At 42.6% G+C, this 22,776-nt stretch overlaps 2 protein-coding genes across 3 annotated transcripts in view; one reads left to right on the top strand and one right to left on the bottom strand.

Moving 5' to 3' along the window:
- GNL1 (G protein nucleolar 1 (putative)) overlaps positions 1-7,680 on the top strand; it is a 109,404-nt gene extending 101,724 nt beyond the window's left edge. For both annotated transcript variants that reach the window (XM_078774836.1, XM_078774838.1), the window contains exons 12-13: positions 3,254-3,394; positions 6,534-7,680. In XM_078774836.1, coding sequence (XP_078630962.1) covers positions 3,254-3,394; positions 6,534-6,853 — 461 coding nt within the window. In that variant the 3' untranslated portion in view covers positions 6,854-7,680. The remainder of the gene's footprint in view (positions 1-3,253; positions 3,395-6,533) is intronic.
- On the bottom strand, positions 7,592-21,973 carry COQ4 (coenzyme Q4). Its single transcript, XM_068102642.2, has 7 exons — positions 21,817-21,973; positions 18,007-18,186; positions 14,985-15,081; positions 13,760-13,862; positions 8,525-8,654; positions 8,132-8,225; positions 7,592-8,004 (listed from the first exon to the last, which is right to left on the bottom strand). Exons 1-7 carry the CDS (start codon positions 21,932-21,934, stop codon positions 7,842-7,844), a joined length of 885 nt encoding a protein of 294 aa, XP_067958743.1. The 5' UTR covers positions 21,935-21,973; the 3' UTR covers positions 7,592-7,841.
- Positions 21,974-22,776: the final 803 nt, after the last annotated feature.

Genomic DNA, 22,776 nt, shown 5'->3' with positions numbered 1-22,776 from the left:
GTTAGGTGACATGAAAATCCTATTCAAATTTCAAGTCAATCGGATGAAAATTGAGGATTTTAGAAATTTGAAAAAAGTGGTTGACCTTTGGCCGATGTTGACCTTATGACCTACGTTGATCTCAAAAATAGTTGGTGGTTGAATTCAGTTAGCTGCATGCCAATCCTTTTAAAATTTCAAGTCTATCGGATGAAAATTGAGGATTTTAGAAATTCCAAAAAAGTGCTTGACCTTTGGCCTATGTTGAACTTATGTACTACGTTGATCTCAAAAATAGTTGTGGTTGAATTCAGTTCAACGATATGAAAACCCTATTCAAATTTCAAGTCAATCGGATGAAAATTGAGGATTTTAGAAATTCGAAAAAAATGGTTGACCTTTGGCCTATGTTGACCTTTTGACCAAAGATATATAGAATTTTGTCGGACCACGAACTCTACAAATTGGTGAAGTTTCCTGAAGATCGGTTAAAAACTGTGACCTGTGGGCAAGTATAAGTGAGCGGACAAACACACAAACAAACCGGAGTGATCAACATACTTGCAAAAAAAAATTATTTTTATTTTTTGCCAAGTAACAAACGGACTCAAATGCAATACCCTCTCCTCTGGCGAGGGTAAACATTGAATGGAAGTTTACCACCGTTGATGCACAGTCTTTTACACCACCTTATTTAACACATTAAATTAGTTCCTCGTGCCCGTTTGTGTCCTTTATCACATCCCTAAACACAGTAAGTCTCCTGTTTGGAATGATTTTCATTCTGTTTGCCAGACGGGCAGACAGATTTAAAAAAATTACCTTACTATACTCTCTGTACACATGCGTGCTCGAGCCGAGATTCCGTACAATTTGCCAAATTCAGAGCCAAAGTACTGCTAAACTGCAGCTTTGTTTGCCGATTCATGTTCTAAAATTAAGTTGTTCCTCGATCATTGACCGATATCTGTTAGACTGACTGACAGACAGACAATTGCTTAACCCCACCTTGTGCTATGTGTGTGGGGGATGATGGGGGAGGGCGTAATAAGAAAGGACAATCATACTCATCCAAACTCAAGGGAGCAGGAGTTCCCTGAGATATGTGCAGAAACACAGACGTGTCAATCAGCTTTGAGTAGAATTTGCTCGTACAATGGGGCATGCTCGACATCGATTATGGGGGTGACACTTGGGCAAACAGTTATTCATATATAAATCCCGTCATATGACATGCACTTGAGTGTGTGGCAAACTTGAGGTGACTTTTGAGACCACATGAATGAATAATGGCCACATGAATGAATAACGAACAGATGAAGACCACTCGATGGTCGAATCTTAACGCTATCCTTGGCTCGCTTGTGTTACGGATTCGTCACTTCCGTTGTGGTGGTTTTCATCCACTGTAAACATTTTTGATTCCATGTACTATTATTGTTTTCAAAAGGTTTATTGTTTATGAACTGTTTTCAAAAGGTGAAAAAGTTAGAGTTAAAATAAACCGGAAACCGGATCGGGAACCGGACGACGAAGAGGAAGAGGAAAAAAAAGAAGGTGGAGCGAGTGAGTCGGAGAAGAAGCATAGTTGCTTTGCAGTCTGGAGCGAACGTTGGCGAGCAAGAGTCACGAGTGAACTTTGGGTTTCCCAGGAAAGGGATTCCTGCGACAGAGTTGTTATCGCTGTGACAGATCAACCTGCATGTCAGGTTTTGCGGTCGATTCCGAAGAGAATCATCGTCGGGCCGTTATGTCTCGAGTACGGGCCGTCGGCCATTTTGACTCGCGCGCTTTGCGCGTCGCGCAAGGTTTCTTTGCTTCGCTTCAGCCATTTTCACCACATTCAGACGTATCTGGTGTGTGTGTGTGCAACGTGGCTTTTGAAGGTTAATTTGCGGTTCGCCGACTGTGAGCCGTGAAACGTCCATACCCGAGGGTGTGATTTCCCAGTCGCCTGGAGGGCGCCTTTGGATTTCCCAGTCGCCTTGAGGGCGCCTTTGCGCAGCTTTGGCAGCGGGACTGTACTTGTCATCCAAACGGGATTCTGGTCTCGATTGGACATCGTTCTGACGATCGCTGGAGCGGATTGACTTTGGCTTGAAGCCGGAAGCAACTTTGGCTTGAAGCCGGGAAAGAGACAACGACTTTGGCTTGATGCCGGAATAGAGACATTGGGGAATGTTCTTGTTTCACTCACTTGGAGCACAGTGAGTTATATATTACGAAACTGATGGTACCATCATAGGATATATATTGATTGTACTTTTGATTACTATTATTGTTGTACTGTTATTCTTGTGTGATCTTAATACAATATTTGTTTGTTGGTAACAATTGGTGTGGCTGGCTTCACCATTGATCTTTGACATACAGAATAACACATTTTTCTGCCGTGACTCCTCTCTGGGCTCGGAGGTACACCGTGACCAGGGGGTTGGGGAGGAGCACCTAACACTTGCTAGTGGGGTATTCGTTGTATTACTGCCAGTGTATGCATCATGGAAAGTACCCAATCTGTCAACTATTATTTTCCTCATATTGCGCAAACGTATCTCTGCCAACTAGAACAGCACTCAGTCGAGCGCATACCTCCACCAGGCTGAACAGTTTAGGTTTTGTATCCCACCGATAGGCCGGATCTGCATCCAGACCTTAACCAAATTCGAATTGGCTTGTTCTCGTCTCATCCACCAATTTTCATCCGAATCCGTCCATAACCTTTTGAGATACCGTGCTACATATCGTTTTTAGGCCCATCACTCAATGGTGACGAATGACTTGAAAAATTATTGGATCCGGATCCTGATTTGTATCTTTGCCAAAACCTTATCAATTCGTCCTTGTCACACACCCAAACTGTCCAACAAGTTTCGTCCATATCTCTCCATAACTTTTTGAGATACCCTCTTCACAGACAAACAGATAGGGGTGAAAAAATAGCCTCCGTCCACGTTTGGTGGCGGAGGTAAAAAGTCAATTTTCCCACCACCATAATCACAATTAAATCATGAGCGTTTCGGTGTTTGGTTGCTTAAAATGAACTGGGAGCTTTATTGCACTATCGATGAGATGATTGATTGGTTTATCTGATGAAAATGATAGTGGACAAACTGCAAAAAAACAATTTGTCGTTTCTTTGTTTTGGATGATTTCCCCTCAGTCTTTGTTGTCGACTTTATCTCTCATTTGCCAAGCAATTTTCTGCTGTCTTTCTGGCTAATATATAATGTTTGCAATGTTTAGCAATGTGCTGACAAATCCTTCGTTTCACTAGCATGGGCTGAGAAACGTGGCTACAAGACTGCACGTGCTGCCCGTAATGATTGTCATCGTGCTGCCAACAGCCTGCTGCGCCTGGCACTGGATGGTCGTCTGTGCGTCTACACTCTGCCACCTGGGTATACCGACAACAAGGGTATGTAGCTGCTCCTTGCCAAAAGTTGATATATCTTGGTGATGCTCGGGGAGAGGCAACACACTTAGATGGCCTATTGCAGACTTAGATGGCCTATTGGACTTAGATGGCCTATTGGACTTAGATGGCCTATTGGACTTAGATGGCCTATTGGACTTAGATGGCCTATTGCAGACTTAGATGGCCTATTGCAGACTTAGATGACCTATTGCAGACTTAGGTGGCCCAATGCAGACTTAGGTGGCCCAATGCAGACTTGTGGCCCAATGCAGACTTAGGTGGCCCAATGCAGACTTAGGTGGCCCAATGCAGACTTAAATGGGCTATTGCAGCGAACGTCTGCACACCTAATCCATTTAATCCACCTACTTAGCAACCCTTCTCTCCCATTCCCCTCTACCCATTTAACCCTCTATCCCTTCAGATTCTCCCCTCTACATTACCCCCTTTACCCATTCATGTACTCCACCACACCTTTTCACCCAATTTCCGCTACATTTATCCACTCATCTGTTTACTTTTTCACTCACCCCCCCAAATTTTCTTGGTCATCCTCAAGGCCAATTCGATTTTTTCTTTCTTGCAGAGAATACAGTGCTACATGGCATTACTAGCAAGGTACCTGTGCTATGTATGTATGCATGGGTGGGAGGGCGAGTCTTCAAAAAAAATGTTTTGAGAAATTTAATGAAAACTTCCACCAACTTTAGGACACCCGCTGGAAATGTTTGGCCGGGCTAGCCCCAACACTGAGGGAATAGTTCGGGGACAGATGGACAGCCACTCCTGCTTTATAATATGGATAACAATAATTCCGACATTTTAATGTTCAAACACACGTGTGTAACACTCTTAACTCCCTAAAACATTTGCTTCCCCCCTGAGCACAAGCTGCAGTTTTAAGCTAATTCGGTTCAGGATTGAATACAAGTGAAACAAACACAGAGAATTGACCAAGTCATGGTCAAAAATATTGGCACCCTTGCACTTTTTTCAAATAACTCACAATTTTCTCTAAAAATAAGATGAAATTGACAAAAGTATTTGGTCTCCACAATTCTTTATTTCACTGTTAATATTACAGAACCGTTGTTTTTGATTCTGAACTTAATATATCCTTTTAAATCAGAAAATAAAAAGAAATGGCATTGACAAAATTATTGACACCCTCGACTTGATATTTGGTAGCACGGCCTATGGACAAAATAACTGCAGTGAAGCACTTCCTCTAGCCATGAATGAGCTTCCTACACCTCTCTACTGGCAGTTAGGCCCACACTTCTTGTGCAAACTGCTCCAGTTCTCCCAGATTTTAAGGGTGCCTTCTCCCAACTGCTGTTTTCAGATCTCCCCACAGGTGTTCAATGGGATTTAGATCTGGACTCATTGCTGGCCACTTCAGAATAGTCCAGCGTTTTGTCTTGAACCATTCCTGTGTGCTTTTTGAAGTGTGTTTGGGGTCATTGTCCTGCTGCAAGACCCATGACCTTCGACAGAGACCCATCTTTCTGACACTGGGTTCAACATTGCGCTCCAAAATGCCTTGGCAATGTCCTGATTTCATGACGCCATGCACACATTCAAGTTACCCAGTGCCAGAGGCAGCACAGCAACCCCAAAACATCACTGAACCTCCTCCATGTTTGACTAGGGAAGGTGTTCTTTTGTTTGACGGCTTAATTTTGTTTTCTGTAAACATAGAGATGATGTGCTTTACCCAAAAAGCTATAATTTGGTCTCATCTGTCCACAGGACATTCTCTCATACGGATTTTGGCTAGTTCGGGTGTGTTTTGGAAAACTCGAGTCAGGCTTTCTTATGTCTATCTCTCAGTCCTGGTTCTCCTACCATAGAACCCCCTTTCATCGAGTTGGCGATGGCTGGTGCGAGTTGAAACTGTCATACCTTGTATCTGAAGGTCAGCTTGAATCTGTTTGGCAATTTATTGAGGTGCTTTCTCCACCGTTCGAACAATCCTTCGTTGCAATCTTCGATCAAGTTTTCTCTTGCGGCCACATCCAGGGAGGTTGGCTACAGTGCATGGGCCTTAAACTTCCTGATAACATTGTGTACGGTGGACACAGGAGCATCAAGGTCTCTGGAGATGGACTTGTAGCCTTGAGATTGTCCATGCTTGGCTACAATCTTGTGTCTGACCTCCTCAGACAATTCTCTGGTTTTCTTTCTTTTCTCAATGCCCATTGTGGGGGACACAGTGACACAAAACAGCAGAATGACTACTTTTCTCCATCCAAACTGGTTGAATGAATCATTTTTATATTCCAGGCACCTCTGATTCACCACAGGTGAGTTCAATTCCAAAGTAAAGGAGAATCACCTGCTTGAAATCCAATTATTTCTTACAACTTCTAAAAGGTGCCAATAATATTGTCCAGGCCATTTTAGGATTTATGTGTAGAATAAGCTAAGATTTAGTAATTTTTTCAGCTTTTTTTTTTTGTTCCACTGCAAACCAAAGAAATAAATTTGTGGATACCAAAAGATGTTTTAATTTCAACAATTTTCTGGAAGAAATGGTGCATTATTTGAAAAAAGTGCAAGGGTGCCAATATTTTTGGCCACGACTGTATGCGAGTTTTAGAAGGTGGAAGGAAGTTCTCCCACAACTCAAAATCTCCACCTCCTTTTCGGTAAAAAGATTATTATTCATGAACCAGATTGTGAAACTTCGTTCTCATAGCTTCGTTCCATGCGCTCTTTTCAGAATCTTCACCGATCCTCCGATAGCCTCCACTTGTAGTTTGTTAGTCGTGATATTCCCTGGAATGTTTCATAAGTGTTCAGTAAGGGTTTTCCTGATAATCCCTGTTGTTCCGACTATCACTGGTACAATTTCTTCAATTTCCAAGACCACTTCACCTCGTTTTTCAGCTCCTGGTATTTGAGTAAAATGTAAACTATTCAGCTTGGCGGAGGTATGCACTCTACCAAGTGCCGTTCTAGTTTTTTCAACGTGGACACAACTGACGCCTCCCCCACGACTCCCTCCCCCTCCTTTCCTATGTACATTACATTATGCAATCTTGTGCCTTTGACATCTTGTGTAATGGTTGTATGAAGGTGGAACTGTTGATCTGAGCTCTGCGTATGTCTTCCCTGGATATATTCCGCTGCACAGCTTTTTGGGAACATCATCCTGAGACGATGGCACTGGAGCGACTGTTGCAAGACCAAAAGAAGGGGCGTGTGCACACAGGCGAGGCTGGTGACAACTGTGGGATTGCAAAGAGCAGTGGGCCTCTGTCATCCGACGATGATGAGATCGAGCTTTCAAGTTCTGAGTGTGCAGATGATAAAAGCAACGATGCAGATGAGGAGGAAGACGGTGAAGAAGAGTCGGGTGGGCAGAGACTGCATTTCAAGAGAGTGGCAGTTTCAAGCAAGCCTTGTGTCAGAACAAGAAATGCCTTTGCTGTGCTGGGTGAGGATGATGCATAAGTATTTGGGGTGAGGATCTGAGGGGGTATGGTTGCTGAGAAAATGGATGGGGAGGTGTTTGGCCAGGGCAAGAGGAGGTGGGGGGTTGGCTGGGGCCAGAGGGCTTGGGTCGAGAAAGGAATAGTCTTGGACAATACCGATTACCGCAGATTCTTTAGTTATTAATGGAGACTTGTATTTCTGACTGGAAGAGAAACTATGTGTCTTTGAAATGCAGACATTGTGATTGTGCAATTGATCTCGCACCTTAAGCCATGAGTATTTTTCAAATGTTCAACAATATACCAGTGTTAGGTTTGTATTTTCTCTTGTTGGTGTGTGTTGGAAAAGTGGTCTATAAACTTCTGGTAGGCCCTGAGTAAAAATTGAAAAAATCTAAAGATAATTTCAAAGTTTCATAAACACTCACTAAACTCGAGTAATTCAACCATTTCCTACTTTTACTTTCATTCCGGCATTTTATTTATGGCAGTTTACCTTGCGTCATCCTCCTCCTCCTCCTACTCCCCCTCACCACCTCTCAAAGAAAACTTTGCTGTTTGTAGTTCACAAGAGAATACCATCAGAAGATGCATTCCTTTTCCCAAAAAACAAAACCAACATTTTTCCTGTTCACAATATAACTTGTATTGCTTGTTATTTGTTGTAAATCTGGCATTGAACGCTACCGCACAAGCTCCGTTTCCAGTGTATCGTCCATCTCGTTTTGCTATCGGCGTAAAACCAAGGGAGCAAATGTACATGCAGTAAATGAATTTATTTCCGAGGCAGATATTTTGTCAAGAAAATCTTGTTTGCAAAAATAAATATACACAATTTACAACTGACATTTTTACACTGGTTTCAGAATTTTTGAATGACTGACTGACTATTTACATTGGCTCCAACGCTAAGGGATCAGCATGGAGATCATTTAATGGTACCACGAGGGACTGTTTGGGTGTTTATCAATTATTACCACAAATGCATGGATAAGAGCTTCAATAAGTCAGGACAGCAGTGGTGGTGGAGGAGTGATCCCAATTCTTGCTCGCAATTGTGCCAGCGGCTCATCCCAGTACTTCTCGTAGTACACGTTCAACACGCAGCTCGATGAGGATCCACAATGCAAGGCCCATGGCAGCAACTTAGACACCAACTCCAGCCGTTTCCTGCAGTGTAGATGTTGACATGTTGAGAAAGAGGATTTTGTTTTTTATTCCATGACGACATAAAAAAATATACAGTAATTGAAATGTAGTGTAGAGTACAATCCAATCGGGCGGAGCTGATATCTACCTGGAAGACAGTTGAAGGGGACCGAATACTGCTCCGAGCATGCACATGGGTAGTCCCGTTTGTACCGCCTCAAATATCTTCACAGTCACTTCTCCTGCAGATGCACGATGCACTCATTGACATCATTTTCAACATGCAGCCTATGGCTGCTGGTTGCACCATTGCTGGGAGCGTGTCTGTGCCGCTGCTGCAGTGCCCCCTGTTTCCAGTAAGGTGGTACTCATTTTCCTGACTTCAAAAGGATGACAGGCTGAGACAACCCACCAGGTGTTATTTAATGGCACAGCACGGGCTCAAACTCAAGACCCTAAGAACTTAAGCCAACACCAGGCCGTGTTGATATTAACAACTTGCAACTTTCTACAACCGTCATCCACAACCACACAAGCTCACCCAGCAGGTTGGTGGGCATTCCCAGGAGCGCATGCAAAAAATCATGGATCTCACGATATCTCTGCATCACATAGGCCAGGTCTGCATCGTCGACAAAACGCACGTGTGCACGAGAGTCGGGCGTCACGTGCTACGGGGAGACGGGAACACGTTAACAAGTGAATAGGAGGCCTTTGTTTTTGAGAATGGTGACATTGACAAGTATAAAATTCTCAACTGAATACATGTTGGAGAAAACATTGGGTTAGCTTTACCATTTTATTCCACAATTGGATTGGGTGTATGCTTGAAAACGTGCAAAAGTATTGCGCTTGGACATACTATGTCATATGATCATAATACTATGTAGGCCCTCCTGTAGGATAAGCCTGTGTTTCATCATAACCAATCTCTGATCTGTAACCATGGTAATTATTTTTGTAGGAGTCATTTCTGGGGATGAGGGGAGTGGTATTTGTTTTTCCATGTCATTTCCTTGACGTGTCAAAAACGAATGCTCAAGGGATCACAAGATGTGCAGGCGTGTGAATACTTGCGTCTGCAAAAATTCTGCAGCAATAAACTATCCATGGTAATCGCAGAAGGAAATGTGTCAGTATAAACTGAGTTTAACAGAATGAACAAACAATAAATAAACAAGACGTCGTGCAGAGCACGATACTTGCAAAATCCACCCCTCCACCCAAAAAAGTTGCCATGGGTACATCAAATTGATCAGTTCACTAAGATTAAAATTGACTATCTTGATCAAAGCTTGGGTCAATTGGATTAAAATTGATGATTTTTTAGATGAACATTTATATTAGAAGTTTGACCTAGAGTTGACCTTTGACCTTTTGCCCTCAAATAGTTGGTTTCCCAATTCAGTGATGCACTCTAATTAGTTTGATTTTCAAGTTAATCGGACGAAGTGATTTTTTTTTCAGATGAAAGTTGATTTTAGATGTTTGACCTAGAGTTGACCTTTGACCTTTTGCCCTCATAGTTGGTTTCCCAATTCAGTGATGCACTCTGTAATTGCCATTTTATTTTCAAGTTAATCGGATGAAAAGTGATTTTTTTCAGATGAAAGTTGATTTTAGATGTTTGACCTTGAGTTGACCTTTGACCTTTTGACCCAAAAAAAAGTTGGTTTCCCAATTTAGTGACTCAATATGCAAATGCGGTTCAATTTGTCAATCTGATGAAAAATTGCATTTTTAGAAATTTGACCAAGATGACTTTTGACCTGGTGAAGTTTCGTGAAGATCGGTTTAAAATGGTGACCTGTAGGCGATTGACAGACAAACAAATACACAAAATAACGCACAAGACTAACAAATATACTTGAAAAATCTTCGATTTTGCAAGTAATAAGAGTACAGTTTCAGTTTGAATCCCGACCCAGCTATAACTGTCACCCCCAGTGTTTCACAAGCAGCGTGATTCATAAGTGTGTGCCGTCCCTCGGATGGACGTTTAAACAGGATTGTCTGTGTTAAACAGGGTTTAAACAGGACAGACAAACAGGAATGTCTGTCTGCTTGCCCGCATTATATAGTCTGTGGATGTTAACGATCCCACGGTGAAGAGGAGGCGAGCTCTCACTCGCACCATGAACATATTTGTACAAGTTTATCTTACTATAATTCACCAAATGTCTGTCTGTCCGTTCGAAGGTACCGTAAAAACTGCTGAACCGATCGCAAAGATATTTTGGGTGGATAATCCTGGGATCCCCAGGAGTAAAATAGGCTATTTAGATTTCCCAATTTCAGCTTTGGTCTCCAGCATTCTCAGGTTTGAACTCCCGCATAACATTCGCGTTTGCATGACGTTCATTGTGACGTCTTCTTACGTCGAGCAACAGTACCCGCCCTATGGGCGGGGCTTCAATTGGGAGGCCCAAATGAAAAGGCGAAATATCGGAAATTGAAGGCCTTTTTTCTTTTAAACGATTAATATAAACATCCGTTAAATCTCGATCGGTGCAGCCGTTTGTGCGGCACCCGGGAAAATAACGTCATGCGGGAGCAAGTAGCAGCAGGATGTGGCAGTGTGGGAGTCCACGTTTGCACCGATCGCTGCACCGTGTGCCGCACAAACGGCTGCACCGATCACTGCACAGCTGCATCGATCGGATGTGGCATGAAGGAGGATCAGATCTAACAGATCGCTGTCTCCATCGATCTTGCCAAGGCCGTAACACCTATCGGCTCAAAATCCTTTTAACTGTTGATTTGGTACAGTTACACGTATCGGGAATTTGGTACACGTAGCGGGAATACATACGACATAGCGATTGTGAACACGATTATCGATCACGATTCACGATCACGATCATCACGATCATGGTGTATCGATCACGATTTGAAACACGATGGAACAATATTTACCGATATGAACAGTGATGTGGCTTTTATTGAAATTCTAACGATACTGTTTAGATTTTGATGATTTGCGTGTGATATGATTCAACGGATGTTTATATGAATCGTTTAAAATAAAAAAAGCCTTCAATTTCTGATATTTTGCCATCGCCATATGCAGATTCGCCACGGTCCCACGATCGATGTTTCTCTACGTGAACGTACCCGTTTGTTTGCGAACAGGTACGTTTTTCATAGAAGTCCTTCACGAACTTGCTGTCCATGTCTGACGTGCGACTGAAGGTGCTACAGGAATGTGGAATTTATTGGTTTCATGCTTTAGCATTCACCGTATCTGCATTGCCTGTTGCTGCTGGCCTCCCACCCGTGCGTAGCACGGGTATTTCTCTAGTCTTACTATAATTCACCAAATGTCCGTCCATCCGTTCGAAGGTACCGCAAAAACGGCTTAACTGATCGCAATGATATTTTGGGTGGGTATTCCTGGGACCTCTGGGAGTAAAACAGGCTATATTGTTTTTCCAATTTTCCAAACACGATGGAATAATATTTACCGATATGAACAGTGATGTGGCTTTTGTTGAAATTCTACAAATACTGTTTATTCTACATACCAGGAGAGAGTAGATCGACTCCTGACGAACTCTTCCTATATAAACGTGCGGCTCCAAAGTAACATGGCAACGTGTGCAAAGCGACTGAGAAACAGGTGCAGCAGCCGCTTCCGTGTTAAAGATTCGGCACGCACTCTTCACACAAACGTGCGACTGATAAAGACGTGTAGCGGCCGCTTCCGTTTTGCAGAATTCAATCTTTTTTCAAAATGGGCGCCATGTACTGTTTAGATTTTGATGATTTGCGTGCGATATGATTCAACAGATGTTTATATGAATCGTTTAAAATTTTTAAAAAGCCTTCAATTTCTGATATTTTGCCTTTTCATTTGGGCTTCCCAATTGAAGCCCCGCCCATAGGGCGGGTACCATTGATAGTATTGATTAATTACTCCCGCAAGGGAGTAATGCATTCGATCGTGTGTGTGTGTGTGTGTGTGAACAAGATATCTGGAAAAGTTCTGAACGGATTTGGATGAAAGTTGGTGGGATGATTGCCCTTGGGATAAGGAAGAATTGATTAGCGTTTGGTGAAGCTCAGGATATTATTCCGGATCCAGGAATTTTTTGGGGGACTTTTTGTGATTTTTTTTCTGTTTTTCTTTAAAAACCATTTTCTCTGCAATAATTGGACCGATTGAGAGCAAATTTTCACCATAGGAGTGACTCGGTCTGTAGAATATTTTAATGGTAATTATGACGTCACAGGTCACGTGGGTCGGCCGCCATATTGTTTTGAGTGAAAAACACTAAAATCCAATTTTCTCCAAAACGCCTGAACAGATCGAGGCCAAGCTTTGCAGGCAGAAGCGCATACCCATGGCGAACAAAAAAGTCGGTGAGCATGACGTCATGCATCACATGCTTTCAGAGTTATGACGTTTTTAAGCACAAACCTTTAAAGCCTAGCTCCTCCCTCATTTGTGATCCAATCGAGGGGAAACTTCACAGATCTGTTCAGCATATCAGTCTACTAAAATTGTCCTTTTGGAATTTGCAATAGGTCACGTGGTTTAGCAGACATCGTTAATTAAACGCAAATAATAAAAACATTTATATATCTTGAACCACTTCATTGATCGACGTGAAACTTCATACTGTAGTAGAAGTCAGGGAGAGTAACAAGTGTGCAAAATTTGAAGATGATTGGATGTGCGGTCTGGAAGCTAGAAGTTGTTTTTTGCGTGAAGAAGAATCCTCGACTGTGGACGATTAATTGTTTATCACATGTACAGACTTGCAGGCATCGTTTGACACAATCTCGCGGGTTAATTTGAACCTCAAATAAAATTATAATTCCAGATTTGTCAATGACTGACGTATATTAACAAACGAATAAAACAGATTTGGCGAAATTCCAACTTTTTTCTAAAAGATCGCATATTCACCCAGGGTTGAGGCTGAAGAAGAAGAAACCTCGCATGGGCTTCCCAGACCAAATAAATAATTCTGGTTCTGGCTCTGATTTTCAGGTTTATTACTCCCGCCAGGGAGTAATGCATTCGTCGTATCCGTCCGTGTGTGTGTGTGTGTGTGTGTGTGTGTGTGTGTTCGTGTGTTTGTGAACAAGATATCTGGAAATGTTCTGAACGGATTGGATGAAAGTTGGTGGGATGATTGCCCTTGGGATAAGGAAGAATTGATTAGTTTTTGGTGAAGCTCAGGATATTATTCTGGATCCAGGAATTTTTTTGGGGAAAGATTTTTTCTGTTTTATTGCATTAAAGCTTTTATTCTTATTCTTAAATGATGTTTTTCTCCTCTAATTCCGAGATATATCAAAATAAATTATCTGCCAGTTAGGGCTTACTTTCTTTTTCATTTATTGTTTTGGGAAGAGGGGATGTTAAACAAAACACATTCTTCTAACTAAACCCACGGCAGGTGTATGCGCTCTACTGAGTGGCGTTCTCGTTGCTAATTGAAACACTGGCATAGATTGACAAGCTACGTTACCACGTGATATTCAAAACTGTTTGGATACCGTACACTACTGATCACGGCATCGCCCCCATGCGGAGGAGGCATAAATACCTGAAAATGCACAAGTGTTAATAGGTATACTTTTGTAACTCTCATTTAACGACTCAGACATTCAGAAAAAGCTGAAATTCATGGAATCGAGGAAATTTCTCATGTCCCTAGCTCTGCATTTTTAGAAGCTTCAATTTGTTATCCAGTGTGAAACCTCTCAACGTTTGACAAAGCTCTTGTTCAGCAAAATATTGGTCCATGTACAGTTAAAAACTTGCATTGTTATCAAGGAAGCGGGTATACACGTATCCAAAGGTATCCGGTGGCAAAGATCTCAGACGAGGTAGATCCAACATGGATGAATGGATGCGAGGACGCTCCCTGGAAAACACGCACGTACGCACATCTTGGTGCATACAGATTCTAAATCCATTATCTGTTTGTGTGCAGTACTACGTCTACATCATTGTACATAGCATCGCCAAACTTTACACACATCGCCTTGCCCTGGAATAGACTGTGCCCAATTTTTAACTCTCTAGGCCCAAGGCCTCCATTATGACGTCATAATTCGATAATTTGACAAGTACAAAACTTCATTTGTTTGTCTGTCTGTCTGTGAACAAGATATCTTAAAAAATTGTGGATGGATTCAAACGAAATTTGGCAGAGATGTAGCGTATGTGACCTGGACGAAATGATTAATTTTGGTGAAAATCCGGATTCGGATCCGGCTAGTAGAATTTTTTAAGCGATTCTCCACCATTGGGAGATAGGGCCAAAAACGATACATATCAGGAAACTATACATATCTCAAAAAGTTATGGACGGGTTTGGACGAAACTTGGTGGACAGATTGTGTGTGTGACAAGGACGAATCGTTACGATTTTGGTGAAGATCTGAATATGGATTCGGATGCGAGAATTATTTAATTTCTCAGTGATTCTTCACCATTGAGAGATTGGGCGAAAAGCGAGAAATAACATGATATTTAAATAACATGATATTTGTGAAATAACACGATTTAAAAAAAAGTTATGGATGAGTTATGACTAAACTTGGTGTTCAGGTTTCTTAGGTGACAAGAACAAGCCGATTAGATTTTGGTTCAGGTCTGAATCCGGATCTGGCCTATCAGTGGGATACAAAACGTAAACTGTACAGCCAGTGGTTAACCGCTCGGATCGCGGATTGCTATCCGCTCGGCATATTCTATCAATATCCGTGATTCGGGCGGGAGTTATTCCCTCGTTTCCGGTCAGCGTTAGTACTTAGGTAATAGTGAATCCCTCGTCCTAAAAACCCTACCTAACGCTGCCCGAGAAGGACGTTATAACTTCCAGGATCGCGTCGGCCAGATAAAGGACAAGAGGATTAACGCGCTCTATCGAGTGCCGTTATAGTTTTGTTTTGTTTTTTGTGCTATTGGCATACCATACTTTTTCTTTCCAAGTTATTTTACTTTGACAACAGGAAGCTGATGAAATAAAACACAAACGTACTGCAGGATAAGGCACCCCTCTGGATCTCGGAGCATTTTCTGATGGAGCCGAGACAGAGCAGATTTACCAGTCACTTCACCCAAAACAGCCACCATGTCTGAAAGGAAATGCATCAATCTTTTCATGCAAACAAAATTCTCATTTCCACAAATCATTCATTTTGTTCACACACAAAGGCCAAACACTCCCGAAGGGGACCATTTCTTCTTTTGCTTCATGTGCGTTGGGCTCACGCAGTTGTTTTTTGTATTCACTGAATTAGCTGGAGCAGAATGGAAGGGAACAAAATGGAAAGGGGGAAACACCAAGGGGAGATGGAGAAGCTGCACACATGTGGGTGAACATTCTGCACACACGTTGAATAATACAGACCAAGATTAGGAAGGTGAATGCGAGAATGAAACAGAAAATGAAGAAACCAACCTACAACTAAGAATTGATGAGGAGAGGAAAATCACAATAACCTGGAAAAGGTGAGTGCTTGGGAATGGGTTAATTTGGGGGTACAAATTATCATTTTACTGTTCATTACACATTTACACATTACACATTAATAATAATTACTTCATTAATAAATAATTAATTAATACACAATTACAATACTTAATTACACACACACATTTAACTTAACATTAACATTAACATTAACATTAACACACTTAACATTAATACACAATTACAATTACAATACTTAATTAATTAATAATTACACATTTTACTTTACATGGGGTATTTGCTTTCTTCTCAGAAACTACACACACAATTCCGATGAAACCTGACCACAACTTTCATCACCCGTGATGTACCAACGTTTGCTCACGGGGTCTACGGAAGGTGGGAGGTGCCTGCCCCCCAAAATAGGTATTTTTTTGTTTGTTTGTTTAAAGTGGAGTATGATTAAGTTAGTATGATTCTGCATGCTGCCCTGTCTCCGAGCAACCACTGAAATTGGGTTAAAATACCGTGATACTGTTTAAAATACCTTTAGTCAGTGTAGTATAAGTTACTGCTTTGCCCTACCAGGTGAGTGCCTAGGGGTATTGCCCCTATTTTTATTTCACTGCTTCCAGATATTTTTTTTATGGGCCAGATTATTAAAATGATTACAAACAGCCGACGGACTCTAAGCTAAGCTGCAGAATACAGGCAATTAAATTACCAGATCTCCAGATGTGCCGTATGCTTGGAGTTCCTTTTTGTCACAAAAATGAAGCAATTAAGAAGAAAAATAAACAATTTGGCCATTCCCGTTTCTCATTCCCTTATTGCAAATAATTCATCGTACGTAATCCATAACTTTGTGTGTATAATCCCCCCATGTTTTGTTGAGTCTTGTGTACCCGTCATGATTGTATCGTATATGTTTATTACAAGCTGATATATTTGATTATTATTTTACAGCGTATTTTGATTTTATTTTATTTCTAGCCAGGGACACCAGTCACGATCATTTTGGATTTGGATTCTTTTTGTGTAAACTTTTGTTGTTCCCGTAAACATCATTGTCTGTTGTGTGTTCTTCCTCTTATGATGTACTAGCCGAAAGCACCCGGCATTGCCCGGGTTCTTTTTGAATGAATTTACTACTATAATTCAGCTTTTACTCGTGGCCGTAGAAGATTGACTACTATAATTCAGCTCAGCTTTTAATTGCGAAATTGGCCCAGCCCGGCCGAAGCGGCCTCAACCGCCGTCGCCACCTAGCCTATAACCTTCCCGAGGCCCTTCCCGGCATTTTTAGTTATTTTTGAATGAATTTACTACTATAATTCATCTGTTACTCATGGCCGTAGAAGATTGACTACTATAATTCAGCTCAGCTTTTAATTGCGAAATGGGCCCAGCCCGGCCGAAGCGGCCTCGACCAGCCTCGCCACCGAGCCTATAACCTTCCCCGGGCCCGTCCCGACATTTTTTTGTTTCAGAGGTTTCCTCCTATCTTTCACCATTCAGGAGATTAGCGCGTGCAGACAGACAAACAAACAAAAACTTTCTTTTATATATATATATATAGATAGATAGAAGATAGATTTTTTTTTAAATCCAGTATTCTTTTATAATGCATCTCTTTATTAATACCAATTGTTTATTCACAAAGTAATTGCACAAGTCCGTAAGATCGCCGTCCATGTTGCGACTGTTATTGACATGGGTCTTGGCGGAGTGTTTCTGTGTATGTCCGCACATTACATCATCATCATCTTCTTCTTCTTTCACCGGCAATATATTTCACTGCCAAAAACGTCTGTTTGCGGTTTCGAACTCCAACCCTGCCCTGTATCTTCACCCGATTATCTTCCGTTGGAAAGCTAATCCTCGATTTACTCAGTTGAAAAAAACCGTTGGCATGATTAAGTATTCCGTTCCAATGCACGTGAAGATGAGTGGGGAAGAGAGGGGAGGCAGGGGAGAAAGAAGGGTGAGGAGATTGGGGTGTGTGTGGATTGGGGAAGGGAGAAGGGAATGGGGAAGGTGGAAGGGAGTGGGGAAGGGAGAGGGGACTGGGGAAGGGAGAGGGGACTGGGGAAGGCAGAGAGGACTGGGGAAGGGCGAGGGGACGAGAAAAGGGGAAGGGAGAGGGGACTGGGGAAGGGGAAGGGTGAGGGGATGAGAAAAGGGGAAGGGTGAAGGGACGAGAAAAGGGGAAGGGTGAGGTGACGAGAAAAGGGGAAGGGTGAGGGGACTGGGGAAGGGGAAGGGTGAGGGGACTGGGGAATGGGAAGGGTGAGGGGACTTGGGAAGAGTGAAGGGAATAGGGGAAGGAGGGGGGGGGGGTAGAGAGGGAATGGGGATCCTATGTTAGCTTTTCCCATCACTTGGGACTTCTAGGTAGGACTTTTCCCATCACTTAACTAGGCTCTTCCGAGTTCTCATAATAAAGCTTTGTTGAAAATTTGATGACAAAAGCTCAAATGGTAAAAAAGCTGCGGCCCAGGCAGACACACAGAAATGATTGCAAAATGCCATGTTCCGCTGTGCGGGGAACAGGCTAAAAATACAAGACAGACAATAAGCATCGTACCATGGCGATATGGGTTGTACAGAGACATGACGGCAGATCCTACAGCCAGTGCAGCTTTCTGCAGAGCTGACGTGTTCATGTGGCCCGGATACAGGCTCACCTCGTCATATTCCTCCCCTCCAGCAAGTGTAGACAGTCGTGCAACTCCTGGTACATCTCCGCAACGATTCTTCCGGACACCTGATGTGAAAGAAGAATGACAGTTTCACTTCCTTTCGCTCGTCCCTGAGATTTACAAATGTTCACAAACAAAGATAAACAGCTTGTCAAAGTGGACTCGACTCGAGCGAGAATGCATTTCCATTGCGCGTTACCAAAGACTCGAACAAACTTTTTAATCAAGTCCTATTGGCCGGGTCGGTGAATACTTTCAAAACCAAACTTGACAAATATGTAGCGGGCAATAACCAACACACTCGTTATTCCCACACATTTTGAAAAAAAACAAAAACGGTGGGATATTGTAATTGGCTCCATCTGTCCGTCACAATCTCCTAAACAGATGTGCAGAAATTCACCAAAACGTGGTAGTTATGATCAGCACATGGAACGAAGGTGTAAGAGCAGTGTCATTTTAGCCCCTGGGGTAGTGTCATCTTTCTAGAATTCACCAAATGTCCGTCTGTCCGCTCGTCCATTCCCAGGTACCGCAAAAACAGCTGAACCGATCGCAACGAAATTTTGGGTGGGTAATCCTGGGACTCCCTGGAGTAAAATAGGCCTAATTGTTTTTCAATTTTTCCAATTTTCCAGTTTTTCCAAACACGATGGAATAATATTTACCGATATGAACAGTGATGTGGCTTTTATTGAAATTCTACAAATACTGTTTAGATTTTGATGATTTGTGTGTGATATGATTTAACGGATGTTTATATAAATCGTTTAAAATAAAAAAAAGCCTTAAATTTCTGATATTTTGCCTTTTCATTTGGGTCTCCCAATTGAAGCCCCACCCATAGGGCTGATACCGTTGCAGCGTAAATTCAAATACCAGAAAATGCAATTATGGTCACATTTTTAAACATTTTTAAAATTAATCTTTGTCTTACAGAATCATCGATCAACATACAGTGCATTTAGAAAGTATTCAGACCCCTTCACTTTTTTCACATTTTGTTATGTTGCAGCCTTATGCTGAAATCGTTTAAATTCATTTTTTCCCTCATCAATCTACACTCAATACCCCAAAATGACAAAGAGAAAACAGGATTTTAGAAAGTTTTGCAAATTTATTAAAAATAAAAAACTGAAATATGGCATTGACATAAGTATTCATACCCTTTTCTATGACACTTCAAATTTATCTCAGGTGCCTCCCATTTCTCTTGATCATCTTTTAGATGTTTCTACACCTTGATTGGAGTCCCCTCCAATACAATACAACATACCCTCCAATACAAGGCCCCGCATGCTTATTAACAGGGCACATCAGCCATGACCATGACATACCCTCCAATACAAGGCCCTCCATGCTTATTAACAGGGCGCATCAGCCATGACCATGACATACCCTCCAATACAAGGCCCTCCATGCTTATTAACAGGGTACATCAGCCATGACCATGGCATACCCTCCAATACAAGGCCCTCCATGCTTATTAACAGGGCGCATCAGCCATGACCATGACATACCCTCCAATACAAGGCCCTCCATGCTTATTAACAGGGTACATCAGCCATGACCATGGCATACCCTCCAATACAAGGCCCTCCATGCTTATTAACAGGGCGCATCAGCCATGACCATGACATACCCTCCAATACAAGGCCCTGCATGCTTATTAACAGAGCACATCAGCCATGCCCATGACACCCTCCAATACAAGGCCCTCCATGCTTATTAACAGGGCGCATCAGCCATGACCATGACATACCCTCCAATACAAGGCCCTCCATGCTTATTAACAGGGTACATCAGCCATGACCATGGCATACCCTCCAATACAAGGCCCTGCATGCTTATTAACAGAGCACATCAGCCATGACCATGACATACCCTCCAATACAAGACCCTGCTTGCTTATTAACAGGGCACATCAGCCATGCCCATGACACACCCTCCAATACAAGGCCCTCCATGCTTAACAGGGCGCATCAGCCATGACACCCTCAAATACAAGGCCCTCCATGCTTATTAACAGGGTACATCAGCCATGCCCATGACACCCTCCAATACAAGGCCCTGCATGCTTATTAACAAGGCACATCAGCCATGACCATGACATACCCTCCAATACAAGACCCTGCTTGCTTATTAACAGGGCACATCAGCCATGACCATGACATACCCTCCAATACAAGGCCCTGCTTGCTTATTAACAGGGCACATCAGCCATGCCCATGACACACCCTCCAATACAAGGCCCTCCATGCTTATTAACAGGGCGCATCAGCCATGACCATGACATACCCTCCAATACAAGACCCTGCTTGCTTTTTAACAGGGCACATCAGGCATGGCCATGACATACCCTCCAATACAAGGCCCTGCATGCTTATTAACAGGGCACATCAGCCATGGCCATGACATACCCTCCAATACAAGGCCCTGCATGCTTATTAACAGGGCACATCAGCCATGGCCATGACATACCCTCCAATACAAGGCCCTGCTTGCTTATTAACAGGGCACATCAGCCATGTTCATGACATACCCTCCAATACAAGGCCCTCCATGCTTATTAACAGAGCACATCAGCCATGACCATGACATACCCTCCAATACAAGACCCTGCTTGCTTATTAACGGGGCACATCAGCCATGACATACCCTCCAATACAAGGCCCTCCATGCTTATTAACAGGGCACATCAGCCATGGCCATGACATACCCTCCAATACAAGGCCCTCCATGCTTATTAACAGGGCACATCAGCCATGGCCATGACATACCCTCCAATACAAGGCCCTGCTTGCTTATTAACAGGGCACATCAGCCATGGCCATGACATACCCTCCAATACAAGGCCCTCCATGCTTATTAACAGGGCACATCAGCCATGACCATGACATACCCTCCAATACAAGGCCCTCCATGCTTACTAACAGGGCACATCAGCCATGGCCATGACATACCCTCCAATACAAGGCCCTGCTTGCTTATTAACAGGGCACATCAGCCATGACCATGACATACCCTCCAATACAAGACCCTGCTTGCTTATTAACAGGGCACATCAGCCATGGCATACCCTCCAATACAAGGCCCTGCATGCTTATTAACAGGGCACATCAGCCATGGCCATGACATACCCTCCAATAGAAGACCCTGCTTGCTTTTTAACAGGGCACATCAGCCATGGCCATGACATACCCTCCAATACAAGGCCCTGCATGCTTATTAACAGGGCACATCAGCCATGACCACGACATACCCTCCAATACAAGGCCCTCCATGCTTATTAACAGGGCACATCAGCCATGCCCATGACACCCTCCAATACAAGACCCTGCTTGCTTCTTAACATGGCACATCAGCCATGCCCATGACATACCCTCCAATACAAGGCCCTCCACGCTTATTAACACTAACAGGGCACATCAGCTTGATTGAAGACTCAAACTGGTCCCATTGGAGGCTATTTATTTATGGACTTATTTAGATTCATATTCTCAGATTCACTCCAACTTTGATCTAACTCAACCAATAAAACTTGAAATGGCGCCTTGCCTGGTGAATGGCAGATGAACACACGTCCCCTTTCAATACTGTCACTGACAGGGACGCGTGTCAGCGCCTTCACCTTCAAGGTTAAAAATGCAAAATAAAGATGATTAGACGAATTTGCACCGTAAACCGTCACTTACATGGGAAAGAGATGTGCTGAGAGGTCTTTTTCCCTCCAATCAGGCTGTTCGGATGTAAAGAAAGACATCGTACGCGCCCGATAAACAAACGCGAGCGAAAAAACGACGCCATGATCATTCGTGGTTTCTTCGTCAATCATTCATTTGAAAATATATTCGCTCTTTCATGTGCGGCTGACACGTTTTGCCTGCTTGAGACTTGTGTTAAAAAGTACATATTGCGCTTTTATTGTACAAGTACATTAATATGCGGGAGCGGCGGGAAGCAATATCCTTTGTGGTGTATATAGATTATCGTAGGTCTTGAGTGAGGCCTGAACACACCCTCGGGTTTCCTCATCGCCGGCAAAGCAGGTGTTGTGAATGAACGCGTACGTATTATATTGAAAAGCCAGATGTTACTGGATCCTTTGAGAATTTCGAAGCTTTGACGCACCAAATCGCCCAAAGGAGGCCGCCATCTTGCGGATGCGGAAGTATGCATAAAAAATTACGAAAAAGTTCAATAGGAGTTTGTTTCACCCGTCTTTGTTTGATTCACAATCCGATGCACCTCTAATTTGTAATTAAAATACTTTTAAGACCAACCTCGTTATCTTCAACGGAAATCGTCACCAAACACCGGAACCAATGAGATTCGAGCATTTGAACAAATATTTCAAAAAAGCTTATTACCGTTTCGGAGGCTGAAAACGGCGTCAAATATTCTTAAATTGACGAAGAATTATTTTTTAGAAATCTCGCGGCCGTAGGGAATAGTTTTTCACGGCCGGAAATATCCGAAGTTGAGACGGAATTCACCGAATTAATCAAGAAGTAAATTTTATAAATTTTAATCTCATCCAGAATGCAAATGGTGTCATTTTGAACTATACTAGCCACAAAAAGAAACTGTGCCCACAAAAAAAAGAAATTATATATTAGAAACACCTGTGTATACAAATACAGATTTAAACACGG

Source organism: Myxine glutinosa, chromosome 3 (assembly GCF_964187855.1).
Source record: "Myxine glutinosa chromosome 3, kmMyxGlut1.1, whole genome shotgun sequence".
NCBI classification, from domain to species: domain Eukaryota; kingdom Metazoa; phylum Chordata; class Myxini; order Myxiniformes; family Myxinidae; genus Myxine; species Myxine glutinosa.
Note: the sequence above shows the minus strand (reverse complement) of the source record. Positions and strands in the feature narration are given on the sequence as shown.

Bases quoted from the DNA above. Each gene is read 5' to 3' on its own strand.
- COQ4 (XM_068102642.2), bottom strand. From the start codon at position 21,934: ATGATCATGGCGTCGTTTTTTCGCTCGCGTTTGTTTATCGGGCGCGTA. The intron at 18,187-21,816 runs GTAAGTGACGGT...CTTTCACATCAG, and splicing joins TCAGCACATCTCTTTCCCAT to GTGTCCGGAAGAATCGTTGC. The intron at 8,005-8,131 runs GTAGATATCAGC...TCTACACTGCAG, and splicing joins CCCCTTCAACTGTCTTCCAG to GAAACGGCTGGAGTTGGTGT.